We start from the raw sequence: 26,862 nt of genomic DNA, 5'->3' as shown, positions 1-26,862 counted from the left end.
CTTTAAAAAGCACAAATTAAACAGGAAAAGTTGGAAATGTATTACAAAATACCGGAGATGAAAAGACTTTGGGCTCAAGCAGTCCTGCCGTCGGTTTTATAGACAAGGTGTGAAAAACTAAGACGGGTCAGCAGCGTGCAGACATCACACAGAAGCGGCGCGGCGCTCCCTGTGAAGCATTTCTGCTCCAATCAGCAGCTGTCCATCACAGCGAGCTCTCCAAACACGCGAAATGAAAGAAGTGCAGATTAGTTTTTACACAAATTAGCTTCCTGAATTTTTTTTGCACTCCTTGGCCTGATGTCCACCATGTTTTACCCCTGCAGTCTCTTCCCCATCAGGATGGCACCACGTCCGGTTCTGCCTCAGCAGGACTAAAATCATCCTTTGCAGGGAGGTTGCAGCATATTTTTTTAAACCAATCTTTGCGTAACTATTTTTAAATCCTGGTACAATTACAGCCACATAAGCTAGTGCAATCTTCTTCTTTTTTTTTTTTTTTGCATATGAAACTGGAGGAGTACTGACACATCACGCATTCAACTTGTCCCCGGTCGTGGTTTCCTTCCACAAATGGCTTTTTGCAAAAATCCGGTAAAAAGTGGTGGCAACAACAAAAACATTACAATCCAGAAACACAATCTGATCAGCTGCTCATAGCACTTCCTAGTTGGACTGTCCGCCATTACCATTACCAAACTGGAAGTGAGAAACGTAGTTTTTTCCCCTATAGGGCCTTTCCACGGCCATGTTTGACTTTATGCCTTTCTGTATCGTTTCTGGGAGGCTTAGAACTTAAACTGCACCGTTGGAAATATTTTGATGCTGTTTTTTGCAAATTGTGCACAATGATATTTATTTTTGTTTTTCCTGCAGTTCAATTCAATTCAATTTTATTTATACAGCACCAAATCACAACAATAGTTGCCTAAAGGCGCTTTATATTGTAAGGTTGACTCTACAATAATACATACAGAGAAAACCCAACAATCATATGACCCCCTGTGAGCAGCACTTTGGCGACAGTGGGAAGGAAAAACTCCCTTTTAACAGGAAGACAGAACCAGGCTCAGGGAGGGGCGGGGCCATCTGCTCAGGGAGGGGCGGGGCCATCTGCTGCGACCGGTTGGGGTGAGAGAAGGAAGACAGGATAATTCAGGGTCACCTGATCCAGCTCTAACTATATGCTTTAGCAAAAAGGAAAGTTTTAAGCATAATTTTAAGCCTAAAAGTAGAGATAGTATCTGTCTCCAAGTTTAGAAAAACTGAGTGTATCTCAAAAATGAAACTATGAAGACACTCAAAATAAAGTTCCTGTGCTTGGAAACTTTTTTGTGCAGCTTTTTACAGTTTTGAGGGATAAACCTCTGAAATTTCTGTAACTACAAATATGTGTAAAAAAAAAGACTTTCAACTTTTTTTGTAGTTTATTGCACTTATTTTCAATGTATGTAGTTATTATGGACTTAAAGCATACATGTTATTAATATTTGTGATATAACGGTTGTATTGATGTATAGCAACTTGAAATGCTCCCACAAATGTCACTGCAGCAGGTAAAAATGTAAAGATAAGCTCTGGCAGACTTGGATCTATGGTGGGTTTTAAACGGGGGGCACAGAGGAGGAACACGCTGAGGAAGGCAGGTGAAATCCGAATATTTGTTCCACAATAAATTAGATTTTCGTGTTCATGTGAAGCGCAGATATAGTTGGTACTTTATGAGAAGTTTCACATTTGTGTGGAGTGAATATTTGATTGGTCAGTCAGTCGTATTTCAGGGAGCAGGTGGTTTGTTGAGCTCAGTCTTCTGAGGTTGTTTTCTTGTTACTGTGAAGTTTTTTTCATCTAATTCTTTGTAGCATGAATCCAGTTTTTCTGTGCATAATTAAATGTGATGTCTTCTGCATGATGCCCGAGTCTCTGTTCACTAATTCTGCTGTTTGAACAGGTGTTAGCATACGCAGGTGCAACCTTTGGAAACAAACTGATTTGCTGTTGTGTCTTCAAGATGTTTTTGAAATGTTCTCTGTACAGTTCAGCAGGCAGCATATTACTGCATCAAACTACTTCCTGTTACTGTTTCTGGTCGCGTCTCCTGCTGCGTCTGCTCTAATCTCCTCCTGCAGGGAGGCGCAGATCGTACTCCGCTCCTCAGCTCAGCAGCTTGAATTTTAAAAACAGCTCCACTGAGAAAATGTAATAAAACTTCACTGTTGAGAGGAGCCGACCGTCCTGAGGCGTGATTCCAGCTGCTGCTCACAAACACACACACGCGAGGCATCAGGTGTGTGTGTCTGCACCAGTGACACACACACATACCTGCAGATTCACACACATACATGCAGCAGCCTCGTATACACACAAACTGGCGCTCTGCTTCTTGCTGCAGGTGTTTTTGGGTTCAGACTTTGTTTTAGGCTTTAAGCTTGTGATAGTTGACTAATGTCAAACATTTGTTCTTTTGTGTGTTTGCGTTACTTGTGGGGTATTCCCTCAGTCCAGTTTTGGGCAGTTGAAAATCACGCCAACAAGGCCTCTACATGTTCCCCAAATAACTGAAAAGTATCCTGGGGCCTCAGGGGAAGAGTGCAGCAGGAGACTGACAGAAGTGTAGGGATGGGTACCGGTGTCCGGTGCCGTGATGGCACCGGTTCTGACATAAACGGTAGTAACCAGACCGAAAAGCAGCGCACATTTCGGTGCTTTATTTCGGTGCTTTTTTTTCCTGAGCTGTGATACACTTTAGATTCTAGCCAATCATTTTACGTTTCCGAGGATAGTAGGCGGGGCCAGGTACGTACGTTCTGTTAGAGCAGAGCTACAGATTAAAAATGCCCAAGGCGAAGCGGTCAAAAGTCTGGCTGTACTTCACAGCAAAAGATGCAAACTCAGCAGCAACAAGTGCTTTAAGCTGATACTGTGATACTGTCAAAGGAGGTAACACCTCGAATCTGATGAAACACCTGGCGACGCATAGCGTTTTTTTTAAAGCCGAGAAATGCGCCGTATTTGATAGCTTGCTGCCAGACCTCACACCGAGCACATCTACTGCGGGTGGGTTGCCTGTTATCGGACCCGGAGTTAGCAACATCCCCCAAGAACCCGAAGAGGAGAGTCCTGGCCCCTAGCCCTGCCAGTGTAGCAGAAATGATGAGGATGATGATGCAGCAGCAGCCGTTCTTCTCTGCGTGAGTAGCTTAATGTTGTTCGTGTGTAATTTACGTTGAGTAGGCTAACCACGTTATTACATTAATGCATGTAAGGTGAACTAGCAAACATCATCATAGCTACATGCTGCTGTCTTCTTGTTTGATGGCAGATACTCCCTTCACCCTGGCCAAAAAGGCTAAAATGACCAAAGAAAAAGTGGAAAACAGTTAAACATGAGAGGTTTTGGACAAAGTTTGTGTTTTTTCCATTGTTTAAGCACTGCTTCCAGCCAAGAGTGATACCATATATGCCCCATAGCTGCAGAAAAGGCTAACATTGATATCTTTTTACAAAAAACAGCTGAACATGAGAGGTTTTTGGACCAATTTTGTGTTCTCCATTCTTTAAGCACCGGTTTGAGCACCGGCACCGTTTCAAAAGTACCGATTTGGCACCGGTATCGGATAAAACCTAAACGATACCCATCCCTACAGAAGTGTTTGCAGCGATGTGTTCAAAGTGAGGAGAGAAATGAAGATGAAGCTTTTCACTGGTGGACCTACGTTCCTGCCACTTATGGCCGTAAGATAAAAGTTACAGAAATGGACTTCCTCCAAAGGATTCCTGGATTCTCAGAGATCCGGTGACAAACTTAGAGAGAGTGCTAAATCTCTAAGCTCAGTTACATCTGATTAGGATGCCTCCAGGACTCATCCTGGGGGAGGTGTTGCAGGCACGCTCGTCAATGTGGAGATGCTGAAGCCAAAGTGTCATTATTCCCAGAAGAAGAGCTGGAGGAGGAGATCAGAGGGAGGGACATCAGAGCATCTATGCTTAGACTCCTGCCACACACCCAGACACACAGTAGAACATGGGTGGATGTTTCAGGGACATGAAGCTGCTTGAACAGTGACCAAGTTCCTGTAAGGAAGTGGGTCTGACCATCACACCCCACACTTATCACTGATCATGAACTGGGAAAAAAGAATCCAAGTTCATTCTAGTGAAATGAAGAGCAGCACATCAGCAACATGTCATTGTTTCACCTCTGGTTCCTCCGTGTTTTACCCCTGATGTCCACGCCCCGCCCGCCGTAAGGTAACTTGTTAAGTTCACGATTTAAAATGAGCTTGAAGTAACGCGCTAAGTGTGCAACCATGTCAGGGTTAGTGTGTGTGTGGGTGTGTGTTGCAGCACTGCAGTACTGCGGTGAATCTCCAGCTGATCACATTTCATGCAGGTCAGATTGTTCTCAGCAGAAAAACGATATCGTTTCTTGTTTGCTTGGTGGATTTGGCTGATGACCTGGCTGAGACCCGCTCGGCTCAGGTTGCTGTGGCCGTGTTTGTTCTGCTGAGAAACAAGTAAGCACTCTCGTCTCGTCCCTCCTGCTGTTTCCATGTTTTTTATATTCTTCTGTGAAAGCTGCTTGAGGGCATGAAGCCAGGGGCCATTCCAGGATTTTTTTAAATCAGGTAAACCAAAGAGCATTCAGACAGGAAATCAAAAAGCCTCCATCAGACATAAAGACAGTGTTGAAAATTGGCTTAGAAAACACTGGGCATGGTTTCAGTGTTGTGCGTGGATATTTTAATGTTGCAGGAAACCATAAAGAGAAAAATTCCCAAGAGCAAAAGTTAGACATCAGACATGAGAAAGTCATGTTTGTTTCTCAAGTCGCATTTTTACATATTTAAATGAAAAAAATCAAATTCAATTTGAGTTCATATGGCTGCTGTGCAGAAATCTCGAGCTAACCCTCATTTCTGTATGTTTTGATTGAAACGTGGTAAATAGACGCAGTTATTTTCTGAAACGTGCTCTCAAAAAAGTCAAAACCAAGTTTCTCCAGTTCCTTTTATATTTGGTATGATCACTTTTTTTCTTTTGCATCTCTGAGGCAGCTTCCTGTAATTTCTAGGAGGCTTCAGGAAAAGTTCTTCAGGCATCTTGAAGGTCATTCAAAGCTCTTCTCTGGATGTTGGCTGCTTTTCCATCACGATGACCCCACACTGCTTTAATGATGGATCAGTCGATCCATGACTGTTGGTGTTCCATTGTTGTGGTTTGTTTCTATCCAGGAGCACTTTTACTGCCAGTGTGTTTGGGGTCACTGATATGTTGAAAAGTAAAGCTGCTGAGAATCTGGAAAGGATCTCTTTTTCTCTCTGTTCATTTTTCCATCAGTTTGAACAAAATCTCCAAACCACTGGCTGCAGATCAGCCCCAAACCGCACGGAAGCCTCCGCTGTGTTTGTCAGATGGCTGTAGACGCTCTCCTGAGTACCTCCCTACATACTGACAACCTTTTGAACCAGAAAGTTGCACAAATGATGTGCTCCTAATAACAAAGTGCCTAAAGATACAAATACAATATCTAAAATTGGTTCTTTGCTAAGCTGTCTGTTATGTGTCCGGTAGCAGGACTGGTCTGGGAGCATCCAAAAACACTTTGAAAGACCTTCAGAAAGGCTGCAGAACTATTACTCAAGATTCATGTAAAATATTGCATGAAAGTGTGGCTCCTTGGAGATATAAAGGGCTTGTTCTTGACCTTTGCACAGCATGGTATGTGCATTAAGCTATAAAGTATGACTATGAAGTCTCCAACAAGGACCTGCACTCTGTGGTCACCGGCGGGCTACACAGCAGATAGTGGTAAATTTTGGGTAATAGCAATAATGATGCTAACGCGTAGCTAGGAGCAGCTGATTTTTCAGTTTCTGGGTAAAAGGTGACATCACATGTGCTGTGACGTCTTCTAGCTTAGCATGCATGACAGTGCAGTAACAAAAGTACAAGAATTACAAGAATGACTAACTTCTGTTATGCCTGTGCAAGTGATGACAGTAGCTTGTAGCAAACAGCAGTGTGGCAACAGGCAGTGAGCCTCACCTGGTGTCACACAGGTCAGCATTCATGTTTTTTTTAGTTCAGCGACCGAAGATTGGTTTTGAAGTTGCCACTAAAGTTGTGCTTTCTTTGCTCCCAGCAGGTGGCGCTGTGCTTCAAATGGCACAGGTGACCTTTCAGTGCTGAGCACATTCGGAATTTCATTTCAATCTTTCTCGCTCTGCTCTGCCAGAATATGTTAGCTACGCTGCATTGTGTGTGTGTGTGTGTGTGTGTGTGTGTGTGTGTGTGTGTGTGTGTGTGTGTGTGTTGCATCTCCTCCATATGCTTGTGATCCTCCCAACACACACACACACACGCATGCTAAAATCAGCAACACACAGCAGCGGAGTGACAGCATGAAACCCCGGTTGTCATAGCAACACCTCACTTGACTCCTGCAACCACCCTCCTTCCCTATGCCCCACCCCTCCTGTTACACAGCAACCGTCTCCCAGCAACATCCTCCTCCCACCCATCTCGTTCTCTCTCTGTAATTGTCTCAGCGAAGTTGAAACAAACATGAACAAGGGAAGGAAACAGGATGCAGGAGAGAAGGAGAGGAAAGGAGAGGAGGAATGATAAAGAGGAAAAGCAGCTGCTGAGACCAGAACCATCCCATCTGGCGGTGATTCTGAGCAGAGCTGTCATGCTTGACATTAAAACACACGATTACCACTCACAACTTAACCATGATGTCATTAAAGATGCACGTCGGGGCCTGGAATAGATTACATGTTGTAGTCACCTCAGAGTGTTGCATGTGGGACAGACATGTAGGTTTGAAGCCATGAGTGTGAGAGGTTATGCCTGGGCGCCTGGGTCAGCGGTTAGAGGAGGACAAACCTCGATCCAGCTGCAGTGTGTGAGGCAGGAAACACTGAGGCTTTCAAGCATCTGCTGCTAACGTCTCGCTCCCGCTTACCTTGGGTGACCTTCAGAGTTCTCGTAGAACTTTCCAGTATGTTTCCACACAGTGACGTTACACATCCTTCTTAATATTACAGGAAAACATTGTTTAAAACGATTTATGTAAATATGTCTTCCTCATGTCTGTCACTCTGTTCCTTTCCTGTTTTTTTATGGTGGCCTCACATGTGCAAACATGGAGAGCATAAGGCACAAAGAGCAGCCGTCAGGCCCCATACAGAGCAGGACAGGCATCAGTGACAGCACACACTGACTTAGACTCGGGAGGAAATTCGATGTTCACCAACTGCTAAAAGCAGCTGAAAGAGAAACATAAACTGGCAGGCTTCAGAGGAGCTTGGATGACCTGCAGGGTTTACCTGATGGTGTCTGTAGACACTTTACTTGCTTTTTGAATGCATGTTTGCACAAAACCAGAAACCTGGTGAGGAGGCTGGCCTGGATGATGGGTGCCGCCTGACTGAGACAGCAGCAGAGCCCCGTCTGTACTTTAGGAAATAAGAGTCCGAATGTTTTTGTCCTTTATGTGGGGTTTGGTTTGTGCGGGGGGGAGGCTATATTGGGGGCTATTTCTAAGCTGACAGTATCTAGTGTTGCACATTGTTGGTGTCTTGATGAAGCAGAGAGGAAGGATTAAGGAAAGGAACTTGAATCTAAGCATCTAAGACATCTTTTCATAGATTTTCATGGAAAAAGTCTTAATAATTCCACAGGAAACTGAAATGTGGGGACGTCTCATATTTTTAGTTCTGTTACTATGCTAACTGTTCTATATGCGGCGCCTTTAACCTCATATATCCCCAACAAACTACAAGAATCAGTGTCGAAACAGATTTCTTTACTTGTACTTCTTTTTCTGAAGAACATGAGGAAGGAAAAAGAGAGAAAAGGAAAATAATGACGAAGAGGAGGAGGGGAAGAGGGCAGCTTATGAGAAGTAATGATGAATTATAGAAGCTTGTCCCCAGGCTGAAGAGTCACTGTGCAGGGAGGGATGGAGGGGGTGGGGGGTGAGTCAATGATGGATGGAGAAAAAGACAGAGATAGGAGAAAGGGGATGGAAAAGGCGAATAAAAAGAAGTAGCTCAAAGCAAATGTTGAAAAAGGGAAGAGTTGGGAAAGAGGATAAAAGGAGGAGAGGGACGGGTGGTCAGAGAAAAGATACTGACGGGTGACAGGAGGAGGCAGAACCATGTGTGGGTCAGTGCATTCTGTCACAGAGCACAAAACTATGCAAAGCCCCAGTTCCTGTTGCCATGGAAACCAGGAAAGCTCTTTCATGTTTCACAGTGTTGCCCACGGTAACTGTCATGAGATTGAATGAACGATGGGGGGGGGTGGGTGATGAGGCCATAATTTCAGAGGAATACACAGAACCAGGGTTCTGGTCCAGCTGTTTCCGGATGTTTCCTGAAACGTGCACATCTGGGCTACATCTGCAGCGAAAATATTCAGCTCGTGGAACTTTGAGGCTGTGAGAAACAGCCTGCCTGCATCGTGTCTGAAACATATCAGCTGAATAACACGCTCTGAAGCGTGACCCCGGGTTCCTGTGAACCTGAAACAGCTGTCTCACTGAAACAAAGTGGGAGGAGCCACTGGGTTTCCCGCTGACATTTCCGTCTTATAAAGTTTGACCTCCGACACAGGAAGCTCTCCGGGATCATGGACTGCGACGTATGGACCAAAACCCATATTTCTGTATTAATCAGATAAACAGAAATACACATTGTGTGTTTGCTACTGATGGATGTAAAGTGCAGATCATCTGTGATGTCACAGGTCATGTTTAAAATCTGTTGGTGTCTCAGTCAGGAGCTGCTGCGGTTTTCAGGACACGGAAAAACTATTTTACATCTTTCTATCTGATATTTAACATAAAAATGCTCTCTTTACTAATAGGATAGCACCGTGTGTGCAGTGTTTTTTAAGTGCTTTTGTATAACGTTCAGCTCAGAATCTGTGTGTTATCTGTAGTAGACGGCGTAGGCCACACCCACTGCAGACACACAAGCTAAAGGGGTGATCGCCTGTGGACGCTCAGCAGATTTTACAATGCTGGAAGAATCGATAGTGGACGCTTTTAACCACTTCCCCTGCAGCCGGACAGATCTTTCTGAAGAGGAGGTGAAAGTATTGCATTACACTAGACTCCATTCACAAATACGAGGGGAGGTTTTCATCTTCTGCTGCAGCTGGTTAGTTTGTGCGACTAACAGAGTCGGTTAGGCATTAAAACATCGCTGCTTTCACTGGTGTTTTATGTTTCTGAGTTGTTTCCACAAATCAGTGAACAAACTATTTGACCAACCCTGTGTGTCCCTCTGTGCTACAAATAACAAGATATTTCATGCAACATATCAGACTTTAGTGATGCAAAATCAGAAAATGTTGTTATATTTTCTGATTTTGCATCTCTTTTTAAAAAATCTCTCATACCTGCCAGCCTTAACAAAGTACCAACCCTGCAGATTTATGCTGTACCAGTGACGCTCTGATATATCAGCCATTGCTGGCTTTGTAGGATGATGTCTTACCCCTTTGATTCTCTTCTATCACATCAACCCTCAACATGTCCTCCTTCACTACATCCTCGGATCTTCTCTGTGTTCTTCCTCTTTTCTTCCTGCCTGGCAGCTCCATCTTCATCATCCTGTGTATCCACTTTCCCTCCTCTGCACATGTCCAAACCACCTCAGCTCTGACTTCCTGTCCGTCACCACTGCAAACGAGAAGGGACTGAGAGCCGACCCTCCGATGTAATCTGTCTGTCCTTCATATTTACTGATTACTACATGAAATTAATATTTTCATAACTCACCTGGACTATTTTACACTTTAACAGTGGAAAAGTGCTGATTTGGACATGGAATTAATGTGTTGCTGTTCGAGCCTCGCACATGACAGATTTTTACACTGCATCATTCATCATCTACAAACTGCAAGAAAAGCTCAAAAGAAGTTGTTTGTTAGCTTGATAAGAAGATGACAGTTAAAACAGCTCTGTCTTCTTGGTTGCCATGGTGAAATGTACTTTGAAGTCTGCACATACATGCAGACAGAAATATGCTTCCTATTGAAATTCGTCAGTTTCAAAGTCAAGCTGACAAAACGTCACATTTGAGTCTGTGCTCTGCTTCCAGTTTAACCTCCGAGCCTTCACCTTTTATCGCTCACTCAGATATTTTCCAACAAGGGGTTCCCCAAAGCAGCTCCTCACACTTCAGCGAGCTGCATCGTCACAGCGTGTCGCAACACTTCTGGCTTTCTTATCAATCGATCAGACATAAAGCTTCTTTTACATCAGCAGCAGCAGCTCTGGGAGCACAAGCACCAGTTTGTTTTTAAATAAGGACCTGTATTTATTGATCACACAATCCCCTGAATACAGTGGAGTGATGCAGCCGTTCCACAGGAGGCTTCGATGCACCTTCAGCTGCGTGTGTCAGGTCTTCTGTAAAACGACATCACGTGGTGTTGACACACAGAAGTTCATGTAAGAGAAAGCTGCCTGCACTTTTTAACTACATGGATATGTTTTCCTTGATGTCAGTGGATGAGCACGTGCACGGAGAGGAGGCTTTGTTGGAATATTTTGCCGCTGGCGTCTCGCCCACTTTGGCTGCAGTCAGCTGCCACTCATCGCGCTGCTTCTGTCAGAAAGCTGCTCCCTGCAGCCGGTCAGCATCTCCTCACCAAAACCAGGCTGGGTTATCGGCTACGATCGACGAGATTCTCGGTTCATGGTCACGAGACACCAGCAGACTCCGTAAATTCTCACAAGTCTGACGTCTGTTGCTGCTTTCTTTAAGTACTTGAAATAAATGTGTGACTTCTTTTTTCTGGTCCTCAGCTAAAAATGAAGCTTCGGCTTCGCTGCTAATGAGTCAGTGTGAAAAAACACATCCTCAGACTCAAAACTATAAGCTGTTCGTCCACTCAGAAATGCAGAGCGATGGTTTTTCCAAGAATGTTTTTTTTACATTCTTAAATAGAAACAATATCTGTAATATATAAATCAGTTACTTAAAAATGAATGTGTGTTTTGTTTTAGAGCGAGGATGATGATGATGATTTAAGCAAACATGCTGCTCGTCTAAACCCTGGAGGGTGCGGTCATTTTAACCACTTCACAAATACAAAACAAACCAAGATGTTTGTGGATTTTTCTTCTCTGACAGAGTTTAGTAATCACATCATGAAGCACAGGACGTCATTTATCATCTGTGCAGTGGGAAGTCTCACACAGGAAACAGCAGGGATGCCGTGGCTCGCTGCAGAAGGGTTCGCTGGGACCTTTGAAGTTTGATGGTCAGACTTTTGTCTGATTGTTTCTTAATAACATTTAAATTTACAACAATGGATTACATTGATGGGTAATACATTTCATTACAGTAGATGTCTTTCTGAAAGTGCTGTAGCTCATTCTGAGGATATAACTCTGTTATCTTCTTTGATGTCACGTTCCAACATGCAGCTGGCTGCCTGTGTCCGACTACCAAACAGCCCCGCCCCTGCAGGAGGTTTCTTCCTGCTAAAAGGGAGTTTTTCCTTCCCACTGTCACCAAGTGCTTGCTCATATGGGGTCGTCTGGTTTTCTCAGTAATATAGTAGGATCTTTACCTTACAGTATAAAGTCCCTTGAGGTAACTGTTTTTGGGATGTGGCTCTATATAAATAGAACTGAATTGAGTTTGCATGTTTTTCTTGTGTCTATGAGGCATCAAACAGCTCGCGTGTTGTCATTTAAAGACTTTGCTCAGTAAAAGTGACCTTGAGCATTTTCTCCATCTTCAGTGACCAAGGCGACATTGCCTAGCAAACAGTCCCTTTTTGTGTTCTTTGAAGTGTAGACGAAGCTGGTTTCAGAAGCAAAAAGGATGAACCTCGTTACTGTTTTTATGATGATGGCTAGAAGGAGGCTCTGATTTAAATGGCGTTGTGAGAAACGATGGGCCTGCAGATGACTGTATAATGATTTTCTGATGCGTGTGACAATGACCCGATCGATGGTCTCTCTTCTGCTGTCGTATACTTTGGTTTCTGGCTCCATGAGAGAGAGAGAGCTCATCAGGCTTTGTTGATGATGGTAGTTTAGATACTTTAACCAATAAATGGCATCAAACTGGGCAACAGTGATTAAAAAGAGTTTAGATTTAGCTCTTACGACTTTATGTTTATTCGTTTACAGTTTATTAGCTGATGTAAAACTGCAGCAGAGAGGCATCTTTGACACAGGAGCTGAAGTCAGTCACAGGAACACTCATGCAGGTTGCATGCAAAGATGATAATGCTCAAAGGTTTACCTGTAAAACAAGGTGGGTTTGTTTGTGTTTTTGTTCTGAATTATTCAAAGCATACAAGCTGCAAATATGTGAAATTTAAATGAATAGAAATATAAAGAAACTTTTTTTCCTCCCTTTTGTTCTAATTACCAAATTATCCTTAGAGCTGTGAACAATTTAGGCGTGTTTTACAGCTCCGGTCGGCATGAATTCACCTTTTTATCCCAATTACAAAACATAGCTTCTCGCTTTTTATGTTTTGCACCACATTACGGAAACAATAAGACCAGAAACCAACACCCACGAACTTCTGGTGTTTCAATTCAATTCAGTTTTATTTATATAGCGCAAATCACAACAACAGTCGCCTCAAGACACTTTAAATTGTACAGTAGATCCTACAGTAATACATACAGAGAAAAACCCAACAATCATATGACCCCCTATGAGCAGCACTTTGGCGACAGTGGGAAGGAAAAACTCCCTTTTAACAGGAAGAAACCTCCAGCAGAACCAGGCTCAGGGAGGGGCGGGGCCATCTGCTGGGATTGGTTGGGGTGAGAGAAGGAGGACAGGATAAAGACATGCTGTGGAAGAGAGACAGAGGTTAATAACAGATATGATTCAATGCAGAGAGGTCTGTTAATACATAGTGAGTGAAGAAGAAACACCCAGTGCATCATGGGAGTCCCCCAGCAGCCTATTGCAGCATAACTAAGGGAGGATTCAGGGTCACCTGGTCCAGCCCTATATATTTATACCTGTATCTCTATATTTATCTATTTATCCTAGTATTTGAAGCCATTAGCTGCTGATAAAGCCAGAACATTACAGTGAGCTAAAACGCCTCAGTAAGGTCGTCTCTGGATGTGACCTCCCCCATCGGGCTGCACCATCTTTGCTGTCTGCTGGCCACCCGTCAGCCCCTGACTAATAAATGTAGTGCAGTAAGTAGAGCTTAATAAGCAGCACGTGTGGACATGCCCTCTGAGATGTGCTTGAGTAGATCTTTCACGTGTTTTCTTCACATCTGTGGAGACCTTTAACACCAGCTGCTGTGTCAAAGTGTTTCTGACACTTTTACACGAAACTTTTCGGATGTTTTCACATATTTGGATGATCACAATCATCACTGAGCTCGCAGACACGTTAATGCTTCACTTTGGGGTCCAGCGGGGAGATTAAAGAAAGCGACGAAGGAGGAGGAAGTCCAGAGCTGTAAAAGTACACACAGAGAGAGAGAGAGAGAGGGCGATGAAGGAGGGCTGATGATGATGCGTCTCTGACGAGGCGCGAGGGTAGCAGAGAGCGGTGGAGGGAGGAGGACACAGAGCAGGAGAGAGAGGCTGAGGCAGCACTGGATCTCCGCTCGGCTCTCCCTCCCTCCCTCCCTCTCTCCGGTCTCCTCCCGGTGGTTGTTGTTGTTGTTGCCGCCGCGTTGATCAACAGCAGCAACGATGTGGTGCATCAACTGCGCCTCGGACAAAACGCCCGCGATCCTGCACAACAAGCTGCTGTACTGGTAAGAAACAAGCCGACGCGCACACACGGGCGCGCGCACAGCGGCGGACCCTCTGCGTGTTTTCCGCCCGCGGTGCCGCACTGCCGAGCAGCTGATGCTCGTGGCTGTTAATGAAACGCGACGTTATTCAGACTAACGGCGTCGTTACAGGTGATGTCACTGCCGTCACCGCTAATCACCTGTCATTTTGTGCGTGTGCGAGCGTGCGTGTGCGCCTCCTCCTGCCTACCTGTCTCTCTCTCTCTCTCCTGTCTCCCTTGGTGCATGTCTCTCTACCTTTCTGGTGTAGGTGTGTCGTTGCCGCAGCTCGTAACGTGTCAAACTTTTCACGTGAAGGAGGCGCAGACACGGCGGAGCGCGCTGAGTGGGCGCAAACGGAACTCGGGCCGCTGAATTAGAAGGTTTGAAGTGATTTTCAGTGTCTCTAAAGGAGACTTTGGACCTGTTTGGGTTCAGACTCGAAGCACCGCGGTGCTCCTGATCTGCTCGTGTGGCAGCTTCATGTAATGTGCGTGGAAATCTAGACTCAGATGTGCTTTAATGGCTCTCCCTCACTCCCTCTCGCGATGAGAGGTCATTAGGAGATGAGCTCAGTTATGGGCCTCTTGTTCATCAGCTGATTGTATCCACAGAGAGCTGGGATCACCATTAGATGCAGGATCGATCCCACTGCCAGCACTTTCACGGGCGGGTTATGATACAGTGGCTCTCCGGGATCACAGTAACAAAGACACCAACATTCAGCCCTGCTGTTTCTGCTCATTCTTTAACTGTTCTCGCTGTTTGCTCCTTTTCTCCTGTTGGACTCGTTTTTGTTGACATCACTTTGTTCTTGGTTAGTTTCTCTTTTGTTTTTGTGGATGTTTTTTGTTGTTTTCTTCACTTTATGGTCACATTTCTTTCATCACGTTGTTGGTTTTGGTTCTCAGGTGTTTTCGCTGAAGCCTCTTTTTGTATTTTTTTGCGGATTTTCATAATTTTTTGGTCATTTTGAGGGTTTTTTAATCAGTTCTCAGGTTTTGTCAGTGACAGTGTGAAAGCACTTATTTGACATTTCTGAGCTGATTAGCTGTGGTTTGTTTTCCATTTGTGGTTGTTTTACAGTCGGTGGATTTTGTAATGGTCTCTAGGTTTGTTTCACATCATTTTGCAGATGTTTTGCGTTTCTCTCAGTTGTTTTTTGTCAGTGGTTGTCATTTTGCTGTTGCTGTTGTTTTTTTGTGGTGTTGTTGCAACTCATATTGGTTGCTGAGTATCTCACTGGTTGTTTCATATCACTTTGTTGTGGCTTTCTGGTTATTTTGTGGTAAATGTGCATGTTTGTGGTTGCTTTGTGCTCAAACTGAAAGTGTTTGCGGTGGTTTTGTGGGTCTGTTCTTCATTCCTCACGGTCACTTTAACTGTGGGGCTCGTTCTGGTATCCGTCATGCACACTGTGTATGTTTGTTTGCAGCCAGCAGCACCCAAGTGGTTTGTTTTGATTTTATTTTCACATGAAGATGTAAAAACAGGAAGGATTAAATCAATAAATTCAGTTCTCTTGAAGCATGCAGGCCTCCTGTGCATAGAAGGTTTAATGTGATATTATTTTTAGAGGCATCTTAGGGGACCAGTTATTGGATGTTTGTGTTGATAATGACAGAAAATAACCTCAATGAAGGAGGGCTAATTTCACAGTTACCACCAATCACTGCAAACAGCACATTTAGCAGCATCTAGGGTTTTGTGCTGTAGAGAATTTAGAATGACAGCCGTAGTTATGAGGATGAACAATAAACGTGTGCGATAAAAACACTACGGAGAACAAACGAGCACTGAAACACAATCTGCCCTCATCTCTCTGAAACGCCTTAACGACTGAGGCTGAACGCATTACGTGAACTTCTAAAAACATCTTCGTGTCTGTTGGTTGTGGTGCCTGCAACAGCTGGCCTGGTGTCACACTGAAGGCAGTGATGAATTGTGGGATATTCTGGGCTCTGAAGCGTGCGAGGAGAGAAGTGTGTGCTGCTGTTTTTCAGTTGTGAGTCGGTCTGACGGGCCGTATAGTTGTGCACTACAGAGGGTTTCTGTGCGCACGTTCTCTCCAACTCTGTGTGGGTTTGCTCCAGGTGCTCCAGCGTCCTCCCACAGTCATGCATGCTTGTTAGGTTCATTGGTGATTTTAAATTGGCGGTAAGTGAGGATGCGAGCGTCTGTCTCGACGTCCGACCAGGCAGCTGTCCGTGGTGCTCCCGCCTCTCGCTCAGTGTCGGCTGGGATCGGCTCCAGCTACTTGCGACACAGGACAGATGAGTGGCCGTGGACGTGTTTGTGGTGTTTGCGCCCAGTTTTTCCTTCCACCTGTTGGTCCTTTGACATTGTAGACGCGATGTCTTTTCCACTGCTGTGCCTCTACTTAAGCTGACAGAGAGATGCTGTACAGGGAAGAGTCAGAGGAAAAACCTGTGGGAGAAATCCTGATATCATTTATTCTTCAAAGAAACACCTGAAAAATTGCAAAGCTATGATTTATTGCCAGGTTCAAAGTCTGGAGGCAGCTGTTTTTTGAATCTTCCGGTGTAGCCAGGATCAGCCTTTGAGCTAATATCCGCTTCTTATTTCAGTGTTTCACTTATTGGCCCCCAGGCAGTCATTAATGTTAGTCATGACCTTCATTACACCGCTGGGAAGCAAGTAAATGAGGCTGACTTACAGAAACCAGTGGGCCCTCCTCTACAGCTCTAAGTCCGACTGTACTGAGTTTGAAAAAGTCTAAAAGAGGCAAGAAAATAAGACAGTGGACACATTAGTGGGACAGGATTGTCTGTCCTTCAACAATTTCTCTTTTCTCCTAAAAACATCGTTTATGCACTTTCTCTGTTTAAAGTGGTTCAGAAATGTTGCTTCCATGACTTTTATGTAAAAGTGAGAAAGGTCACACATTTTTATTTTTCCCGTCTTTGGGCTGCATACATACGTTGAGAGTCCGGTGCTCGTCCTTCCTCTCCCTCTCTTGTCATACAAGGTTGTGGGTTAATCTGCTTCAGTAATGAGTTTGCTGTCGGCACGAATCAGACGACCGTTGTTTTGACTTTTTCCTCTCTGACCTCACACTCTCGCTGCGATCCTGCTAACAGACGGTCTGTCTGTCTGTCGGACACCTTTCTCCCACAGACAGACGTTAAGATCCACAGTTTGAATCATGTGACGGTCACAGTGAGTGTAATCACAGACATCAGCTGTTTATAGCGACAGCACACAGAGCAGCTTTTTTTATTTAACGCCTTTAACAGTTGTTATGATCCATACGCTGAAGTTACACAGGAAAAATAATACAAAGAAACCAACTGAACAAATCATTCTTGGTTTACATGAACAGTCTTAAAACATTGCAGCACCAGACCAGCGACCTCTAATGATGAGATTTGAGAAATAAAATTCCCCTCTCATCCCTGTGGGCGGTTGATCCTTCAAGCTCGGGTCCTCTACCAGAGGCCTGGGAGCTTGAGGGTCCTGCGCAGTATCTTAGCTGTTCCCAGGACTGCGCTCTTCTGGACAGAGATCTCCGATGTTGTTCCCGGGATCTGCTGGAGCCACTCGCCTAGCTTGGGAGTCACCGCACCTAGTGCTCCGATTACCACGGGGACCACCGTTACCCTCACCATCCACATCTTCTCGAGCTCTTGGTATTTCTCCAGCTTTACGTGTTCCTTCTTCCTGACGTTGCTGTCGTTCAGTATCACTACAGCCGTCTTTTTCTGCTTGTCCACCACTACTCTGTCCAGTTGTTTAGTCATCACCAGTTTGTCCATCTGTATCTGGAAGTCTCACAGGGACTTTGAGCTGTTGGAGGTTTCTAGAAAGAAACATCTTTTTGCAACACTGACACCAGCTGGAAACACTGTGAAGCAAAAAGATGTCACTAAAGTGAACTCATACCTTCCTTTTTTGTCATTTACCAAAACCTTCACTTGTTAATGCAACGTTATGCTGCTTTTAGCTGTGTTTCTGCACAACATGAAATAAAGTAAAGCATGGATTGTTTTTCCACAGTCGGGTGAAGTCGGAGGACACTGGCGGTGTTGTTATTGTCAGAACAGATGTGTGCTGTTCTCGGAGTAGGACTGTGGTTAATCGCTGTGTCGTTCGTGTACTTTTGGTCCTTTCAGGAACTCTTAGCGAGACATTAGAGCCGCGGTTTTGTGTTGTTGCTGATCTAAGAATCCACGACGTAGCTTCGTTCCAGTACCATAGAGAAGTCGTGTTCGTCCTGGCAGCACAGGTGGGAATCCGGCCCTCAGCCCCAGCAGTGCTGCGCTTCATTAGTTCTCTGCTCTGCCAGTGGGAGTGTTGAGGAAGAAAAGACATAAACTGAGTCATGCAGGCTGTTGGAGGAGTGTTGCTGAAGGAGTTGACTCAGCGGCATTGTTGCTTTAATCCCATGAGGAGCGAGGCTGTTGCCTGGAAACCTCCGAGCTGATTTTGACCCGACTCCTCGCTCAGGCTTTCTGGGACACGCTCGGGCTGTAAGGCCTGTGAGAAACGCCGAGCGGGACGGACGCTGCAGGGCGAAGGATCCTACAGGCTGCTGCGCTCGTTACAGACATTATTATCCTGTGTAAGAGGGAACATACTGAGGACTTGGCTCCTGTTTGAGCCTTACATGCAGCAGAGCAGAGGATGCAAAGCTTAAAGACAAGATATTAAATGTGAATGGTGCATCCTCTGGGGAGCAGGAAGGTGATGTGTTAATATGTATGATGATATTTTAGGCTCTGACTTTTGATGCTACGGGTAACAATCAATCCTTCAGGGACCCTGAATATCAACAGTGAATTCATTATGGTCTGGACGGGTTTTGTGCTTTGAGTCCATGCCTGTGGGAAACCATCCTCAGGTATACTTGCTGTATTATGTTTGTTCTTTATTTAGCTGCTATTTAACCAGAAAATGAAATCTCTCTTTGGAGACACTGAAAGACCGATTTTAGCAAAACAAAAAACAAAAGAATAAAACCCAACTATTTCTATTATGATCGAAACCTTCCTCAGACATTTTGGTCCACACTGACCTGTGAGCGTCACACATGCCTGACACCATCTCCCGCTCCACCACGTCCCAAAGGTGCTCGGCTGGATGGAAATCTGATGACCCTGAAGGCCGTTTGAGTGCAGAGAACTGATTTTCATTTTCAAGAAAGCAGTTTGAGATAATGTGAGATTTGTGAAACATCCTGCTGTAATGAGGCATCGGTGGGAGGATAGAAAACAGTACAGTGTGCTAAAAAGTTACCGCCCACACGATTACACCAACATGAGCCTGAACCGTTGATACAAAGCTGGATGGTTTCATGTTGTTTCGGTCAAACCCTAATTTGAATGTCGTAGCAGAACTCGAGCTCCCAGTGGGGTCTCCTGCTGCTGGAGCCCATCTGCCAGGTTTGACATCCAAAGATGCTCTTCTGCACATCTTGTGTTCAATAAGTGGTCACATGACTTACTGTGTCCTTCCTTTCAGCTTCAAGCAGTCTGCCCTTTCTCCTCTGACCTCTGAGATCAACAAAGATCTGCTGTGCATGGATGTTTTCTCTTTTTCACACCGTTGCCTGTAACCTTAGAGATAACTGTGTGGGACGATTGTGAAATCAGAGCAGCTCGTCTGGCATCGACGACCATACCAGTGTTCAGAGTCACTAAAATCAAGTTTCTGCCTCGTTCTGATGCTCGATTTGAACTTCAGCAGGTCGTCTTTACCACGTCTACGTGCCTAAATGCACTGATTTGCTGGTTGCCTGTTCCTGAGCAGCTGAGCAGGTGTAACTAGCACACAGCGAATATGTTGTTTAAGAAAAGGAGGACATCAGTGGAACAGCTGCTGTCAGTTAGGGCACATCACCAGTTTAGAGAAACATCCTGCCATACTACAGGAGAGAAGAACGACAGTTTTATAACCTGGAGGGAATAAAAATTTCTCTTTTACTCTCATGTTGATTTTCTGTTTATGATGCAGCTTTTGTTTTTAACCTTGACCTCAGTAGATCCGAGATGAAAACAGGAAGAAGGAAATAAAGTTTGTTGTAATTAGATTTTTCAAAGCTTCTTTTGATTTTGACTCACGTGTCGATGTCATGTCCAAAGCAGCGAGGTTTACACGTTGGCTGGTTTGTTAGGGTCGTAAATAAAGCTTTGAAGAAGCATCAGCAGCTCTTACAAGATGGCTTCTAGTTTAACAACATGGGAACGAGTGGTCAGGATATTCATTCCACTGGAACGAGTTTAATTTCACTGCCATTCATAGTAAAAATCAAAAGATCAATAGGTAGAAGAAGCCGTCTGTGTTCAGGCTTTTGGGTTTCAGCGGGTTGGGTTCAGTATAAACTGATGGAACATTTAAGTTTGGATGTCTGAACTCGTCAGACTCAGATCACGCGTCAGGTTTCTGAGGATTTCTCTCACCTTCTCACAGCTGTCTGAACATCAGTCACAGAGCGTGATTCTACACTGTTCGTCCAACAGGAACCTCCAACTCTCAGGTTCTCTTCAAAAGAGCCTCTCTCTCTTCACATCAGTCATCACTCTGTCGACGTGTTTCTGTAGTGATAATCAGTCACAGTGGAAATCTTTTTTAAGAGTATGTAAAGGGTACAGCTTGGATTTGGGGTCACGAGGGTGATCTCACTGCCAACACTTCAAATGCTGCTGATTGGTCGAGACCCCCTGAGGTCCCATTTTAGCTGCGTACCCCTTGAGTCGTGCTAAAATGCTGAGCTCGAGGAGCCGGTTGCAAATGGGAGCAAGTTTTCTTTCTAAGATGGCATTAAAGTGAAAAAGTGCACTGTTTGTCAGTTCAATGCAAAAAAAATCCAAAATTATCAGCTTACTCAGGACACGATCTCCATGTGCACAGGCCTAACAGGCTAAACACCCCAACCAGACATCCCTGCGTGCTCCACCACCTCCACCTTTGGTTCTTTTAGGTTTTCGTCTTCATTGTATATGAAGTTCCATGAAAGTTGGTTCACCGTGTTACATAATCAAGATTATGTGTTGCTGCTATAATCAAACCTGCCTGACTTGACATCTCTGCTGACAGACCCAAAATACTGGAAAATGTCCTAATGATGGAAACAGTGGAAATAATGGACAGCAGAGGCCTGAGGTCATCACAGTCTCGTTGTGTTGGATAGGAGAGTGTTTTTGGCAGCTTCAGTCTGTCTCTCTGCTTCTCCTGTTTCCTCAGACAGACTGAGACATGATGCAGCAAAATGCTAACTACCCTGCACTGTACAGTGTGTGTGTGTGTGTGTGTGTGTGTGTGTGTGTGTGTGCAGGGCTGTGGGTGGATGATCAGGGCTTATTATGTCTGCTCAGCTCAGATCCTATGCACACACACCGACCAGCTTTACTGCAGCAGAAGAGGAGAGATGGGCTCACATAAACAGCCCGCACTGCTACAACTGTGGCTTGTAAAATGTGTGTGTGAGAGCGAGAGAGGGAGATTAATCAGTGTTTTGTGCTCTGCAGTATTTTGTGGGCTTCAAACACCCCCAGAACAGCCAGAAGGTGCTCAGATGTGTGTTTGTGTGTTTAAATATAGTGAGAAAATAATTGGTTAAGCATGACGGCAGCAGTTAGCCTGAAATTAACACCCGCCAACCCTCCAAGTGCAGGTAAAACTGAATTAACGTTGCAGGAAACATGACTGAATCAGAGTCTAAATATTCCTACAGTCTGTCGCTGCAGTTCCCATAAACACGATGCTGCACCTCTCTGCTTCTCAGAGCCACGTATAAGGTTTCAGTTTAAGCTTCTAGCTGGCCGTCAGCATCGCGCATCACACGTGGATGGATTATTGGAAGGGCGTAGACCCCTGAAGAAGGAGGGCCAGTAGATTTCTGAGCAAGTTAAACAGTTCTTGTTGTAAAGAAACGACGCAAGGAAACAAAGTAACCAAATTGGCTTCGAAACGCTACAACAACACTTTGTAACTCATTTACTGCTATTGATCCAGATGCTGCTGGCGTCTTCAGTCCCTGGTTTGGTGCTAAAAGCTACATGGTTACTTTTAAGAAAACTTGGTGCCAAAGGGTCATTTAAAAGCATTTGTTTCAGGCATGTGGCTGAACCTGGCATCTCCATTTCACTTAGTCCTCCATTGCTGAAATGTTTTCACACGAGTACAGTGTTGACAGGGTTGAGAGACTCGGGTCATCGTGTGTTACATTGTGTGCAGGTGTGGGTGGACGGAGAAGGTCAAATTTAAAGTTGTGCGTAATTCTTTTTGTTCTGCTACTGTAACACTAACGGCTCGTTATGTGGTGGTTTGAAACAATCACAGAGGAGGGGACAGGAGGACACTGTGGGGTCAATTATTTCCCACGTGTATCACCAAAATAACGTTCATATAGTTATAAGTAGGAGAGCAGTAAGTCGTAACTCGTTTACAATGATTTAACCTGCCTACACATATCTGCTAATATGGTTACCATCTGTGTTTGTAATGACTAAAATGGTTAATGAGCACATTGGCAAACTTAACAGTTTTAGCTTTTGTCTTAAAGTCTCCTTTGTTTGCGTCCACTGGGTCTCATGTAGCACTCAGCAGGAGTGTGTCTGCGTCAGATGCTTTCACACTGCTTAAATATCCCGTTTGGTTCAGACGTCCTTGCTGCCTGCGTGGAACAGGAAGCTTGTTACCTGAGACTGAGTTTCATTTAACAGCTGACTCTGCGGTTGATTGAAGCTGCCACTGTCACCCAAGCAGGTCATCAATGAGTGGCCCAAACACTTAAGGGTTAACCCTGTGGATAGTGATCGCTAAGGCTGCAGACGGCTCCAAACATGTTTCCTGTAGGGTTTTTTTCTACTGTTGGATTTGTGTGACATCATAGAAAGGGGACATCCTTATATGGTCATCTCAGGTAACTAGCCCAGAAGCCTCGCCCACCTGATGCTCAAAACTGGATTATATTGTATATTATATAGCTTTCTTGTTATATGTAAAATTGTATTTATTTAAATTTTTACTTTTTAATTATTTTACTTGCATTTTTTAATCACTTTTATATTTAAATATATTTAAATGTTCATTTGCTATTTATCTAGGGATTGAAGAGTAACGCAATTTCTATTCTCCGTATGTCCTGTACATGTGGCAGAATCGACAAATAAAGTTGACTTTGACTTTGACTTTGACTAAAGGGGGAGGAGCTTGTTTCAGACAGAGGATACACAGGGCTGAGTACAAGATGAACTTAATTCAATAACTGTGGCTAATACGAGGCTGCTCTCGAAGAGAACAAGTATTAAAACTGTGGCTGGAAATGAGAAGCATAGCTCTGCTTTGCTTCCTTATTGTTTCCTCATAAACAGACTGTGTGTCAGCCGTGTGCACACTTAAATGCAGATGGGCACCGAAGGCTCATTTCCCCGATGAGCAGCGCTGACCATTAGCCGTTAGTGCTGATAGCTCTTCATTTATTTATTCTTCTTGGATGCTTGTGATGAAACGATAGCTGTTGTCCCCAGAGTTGCATCAAAAGGAGGAAAGCTGCTTTTATCAGAACCCAACGCCACCACAGTTTGGTAATATTGGGTTTTAAAGTCATCAATCACCTTTCAAATTAGGGACGTGAATTGATGTGATTCCATTATCGATCTCACTTCCTTCATTTGGAGAGTCACCAGCATCTCTAAGCAGTATATCAAAGACATTCAGTTGTACAGAACGGTTCCTGATTCCTGTTCCAAATACACACAGATCTAAACTCAAGGATGTCGTCTGCAGTCATTCAGGTGCGTGGGACTCCCAGCATGGCCGCTGGAGGCTGCTCCACCACCTGGAAGCCATTTAAAGACATTACAAAGTATGATGAGCTGCATAGGTCTCTGCCGTCCAAATGTTTTACTCCCCCACATTTTATACATAACAAACAGGTGTTAGTGATGAGTGTGTGTGGTGTGTGTCTCTGTTTGTTGGTCAGTCACACACTGGATGGTTTTAGTGAAATTAGAAAGTACGTCTGTGTCGTCACATCTGAAACAGGAGCTTTCAGGTTTTGAAACCTTTTTACTTTGAAAGGAGTCACTCTAACGTCACACAGTGTAAACTGATTACACTGAATTAGTTTAGCTCAGGTAATCATTATGTGACCTACTTTTCAGTGTGTAGCTGTCCAGGAACTGTCCCAGGATCAGTTGGGCAAACCTTCAAACGCTGACAGAGAACACTTCGAAAACTCAAAAAGGAAAATTAGGCCACGTTTGGAAACAGGAGAGAATCCACTAACTGCTGCTTTTGTCTTACATCCACAATATTTCTGGATCTGTTTGCATCGACTTTTATTCTTACTTGATACCAAAAGCTATTTCAGTTTTCTTTAGTTGGACAAATGTTTCCAGTGACTGATGTCCTGAGAACGTGTTATTACGGAACCGCTCGTGATATTTTTATAGGCTTTCATGGTCTCAGCTGGAATGTTCTCATTGTTTGTTTGCTGTGATTTAGCCCCATATGAATTGAATTGAACTGGTTTCTGACCGACATGTAAAAACATAAAATAATTAAAATAACTGACTGTAACCTGACAGCCTCAGTCATTACCAATCAGAACATTTCTCCATCGTTTAAAATTCGTTGTGTCAGGATCATCCTCTCTACTTTCTCATATAGAACTATAGAAATATTGGCCATCAGTACTGGACAATGAAAACTCCACAATTTCTCCCATTAACTTGCATGATGATGAGCATCATCTATCATCTATGCTGATTATATTCTTTTAAACATTTCTCCACAACCATCAGCCCCCCAGTCTGAGCTGAGCTGGAGCGCGTTGGAGCTGAACAGTAGAAGTCTAAGAACGGAGCCTTGTGGAGCTCCACATGTTTGTCACTGAAAGTTAACAGGAAATGCTGATATGAATGAGAGAAATTTGGGCAGAAAACTGTAAAATATAAAAGCTTCACTGATCAGCTTTACCGGTTCAGCGTAAAATTAAGAAATAAAATGCATTTTGTTATAGTAACAACTTCAGAATCAGGCGACAACCTAAAGTGGAAACGCACACCAGTGTACAAATATAAGAATGCTAATTGTTCAGTTGCTACAGATAACAAATCGCTCATAACGCACACGAGCTGCAACACAGCAAATAAGCTCCAGTAAATCATTCATGCACAACGCAACAGATGCTATTGTCCAGTTTTTTAAACAGTTTTTTGTTTCTTTGACGTTTGAGTGAACTTTCATCGTGTGTTTAGCACCTCGAGTCTCTATTGTTGTGACTCAGTGTCATATAAATAAACCTGAGAATAAGCACCATCATCTGTTTTATGTCCATGAAATTATTGATATTATTTATTTAACAGCAACATTGGTTTGCTAATTCAATCTGCAGAATGTTACATACAAAGTTACAGACTTGAGGCTTTATCCTAAAATCACAGGTCATTTTTAATATTTGTCTTATTTTTGATTAAAGTGTAAAAGGTATCAGAACAAGTGGTCAGATTTTTATGATTCATCTGATCTGAGCTGATGTTTAGTGGTTTATATGGTGATTGGACTTTAGTTCATATCACTGGTTTGACTGGTTGCAGAGAAAAACCTGTAAGCCTGCCTTCAGTTTACATGCTGGACGTGATAGAAGTGCTGAGTTTTCCATCCTATCAGATACACGGCAAAAAATCCCGGAAACTCTGCAGGACATATGTATTTACAGGAAGTGAAAACCGTGGGTTCAAAAGGGTTAATGAATGAACTGGTGCGTGCTTTGACCGAGTGCTGGTTTCCTCTGTAATTAGTGGCACTTTCCTCTACGGGAACTGTGGAAATTGGACTTGCATATCAGTTTTCAGATTCTTTGGAAATAAAAAGGAGACTGTGACCCATAAAATACAGCGATAATAATGTATCCGAAAGGTTGAGTGCAGCATTATAGATTTGACATTATTTTGTCAAACACATAATTAAATAATGACTCTGAGATGTCCTGTTACTGAGCGGAACGTTTACCTTTTACTGCTGGTAATGATTCACCGAGCGTTTTACAGAATAGAAGCGCTTATAGCGACAATTACACGAGAGATTTGTGGTAATCGATCTGAATCTGTGTTTTTTTTCTTCTATGACTCATCACCGTTAAAAACACGCTCACTTTCTCACCTGAAATTCATCTGACTGTCAGCTCAGGAATAGACCCGAGAATCACACCCATGACTTTTGTGCTGTGCTTAACTTAAGTCAGTGGAGGATTTTGCAGAGACCCTCTCCTGATAGAAAACTGAACTATGAGCTTCCAGGTGAAATATTTCATGACATCAAATGTTTTCTGGACCACAGCAACCTATTTTGTGCTGTTTTTTGTGAGCTTCAGCCATTTCGAGCTGTGAAGGCAGGATTAGTGCAGGCAGTGAGCAGTTTTCATCATCTAGCAGCTCAGCACCACCTGCATCAACCAGTCACCTGCAGCGCCGAGTAAATTCATTTACATTTAGAATGACACACAGTACTTATAGTTCTTGGACAGCTTTCCAAGAAAATAATGAAGACCACTAAACCTGTACAAAGCAAACCCAAAATCCTGGATTTGTTCACCTTCAAAATAAAAGTTGTACCTTACCATCAAAACATGTTTCAAGTGACACAACTTTTGGTTTGAAAGCGAGCAGTTTGTCTTCTTACGGTTTGCACGACTACTTAGCGAGCAGTTAGTGAGTGTTTGCAGACATGATGCCATCTTCCACTCCAGCCATGGCTCAAACTATAGTAGTGCACCTTCTCTGCGACCAGCTTCACCCTGTACTCTTTTTTTCCTCAGCAACCACAAGCAGCCGGGGTCACTGACCGGTCTCTGCATATTAAAAAACTGCTACACTACGAAGCAATGACCGGGGTTAGTTAAAGTGTGTTATGACATCATTTCCTCTGTATCAGAGTAGAGACCTGATTCCTTTGGATTCAAGAGACAAGACATCCTCTCTACTTTTAAGATTAAGTTTCAAACTGTTATGCTCATCTTGCCGTCTTTCCTCTCAACAGCCAGCCAGTGATTGGCTGCTTCTGCTCCAGGTTAAAAGGGAGTTCTTTCTTCCTACT

The 26,862-nt window shown here is 43.9% G+C and overlaps 1 protein-coding gene across 12 annotated transcripts in view; it reads left to right on the top strand.

Annotated features, from left to right (window-relative positions):
• The window catches only part of LOC309697014 (IQ motif and SEC7 domain-containing protein 1-like), a 184,476-nt gene that overhangs the window by 100,845 nt on the left and 56,769 nt on the right, over nucleotides 1-26,862 (top strand). Inside the window, exon 1 of one of the 12 annotated variants that reach the window (XM_082518613.1) lies at nucleotides 13,474-13,782. The exons of the other annotated variants lie outside the window; for them this stretch is intronic. Within the exon in view, the coding sequence (XP_082374739.1) occupies nucleotides 13,718-13,782 (65 nt within the window). The 5' untranslated portion in view covers nucleotides 13,474-13,717. Of the gene's footprint in view, nucleotides 1-13,473; nucleotides 13,783-26,862 lie in introns of those variants that run through there. 12 annotated transcript variants of the gene reach the window in all.

This window comes from Aulonocara stuartgranti (assembly GCF_965226115.1).
Source record: "Aulonocara stuartgranti genome assembly, chromosome: 20".
Lineage (NCBI taxonomy): Eukaryota > Metazoa > Chordata > Actinopteri > Cichliformes > Cichlidae > Aulonocara > Aulonocara stuartgranti.
This window is presented reverse-complemented; position numbering and strand designations above follow the sequence as displayed.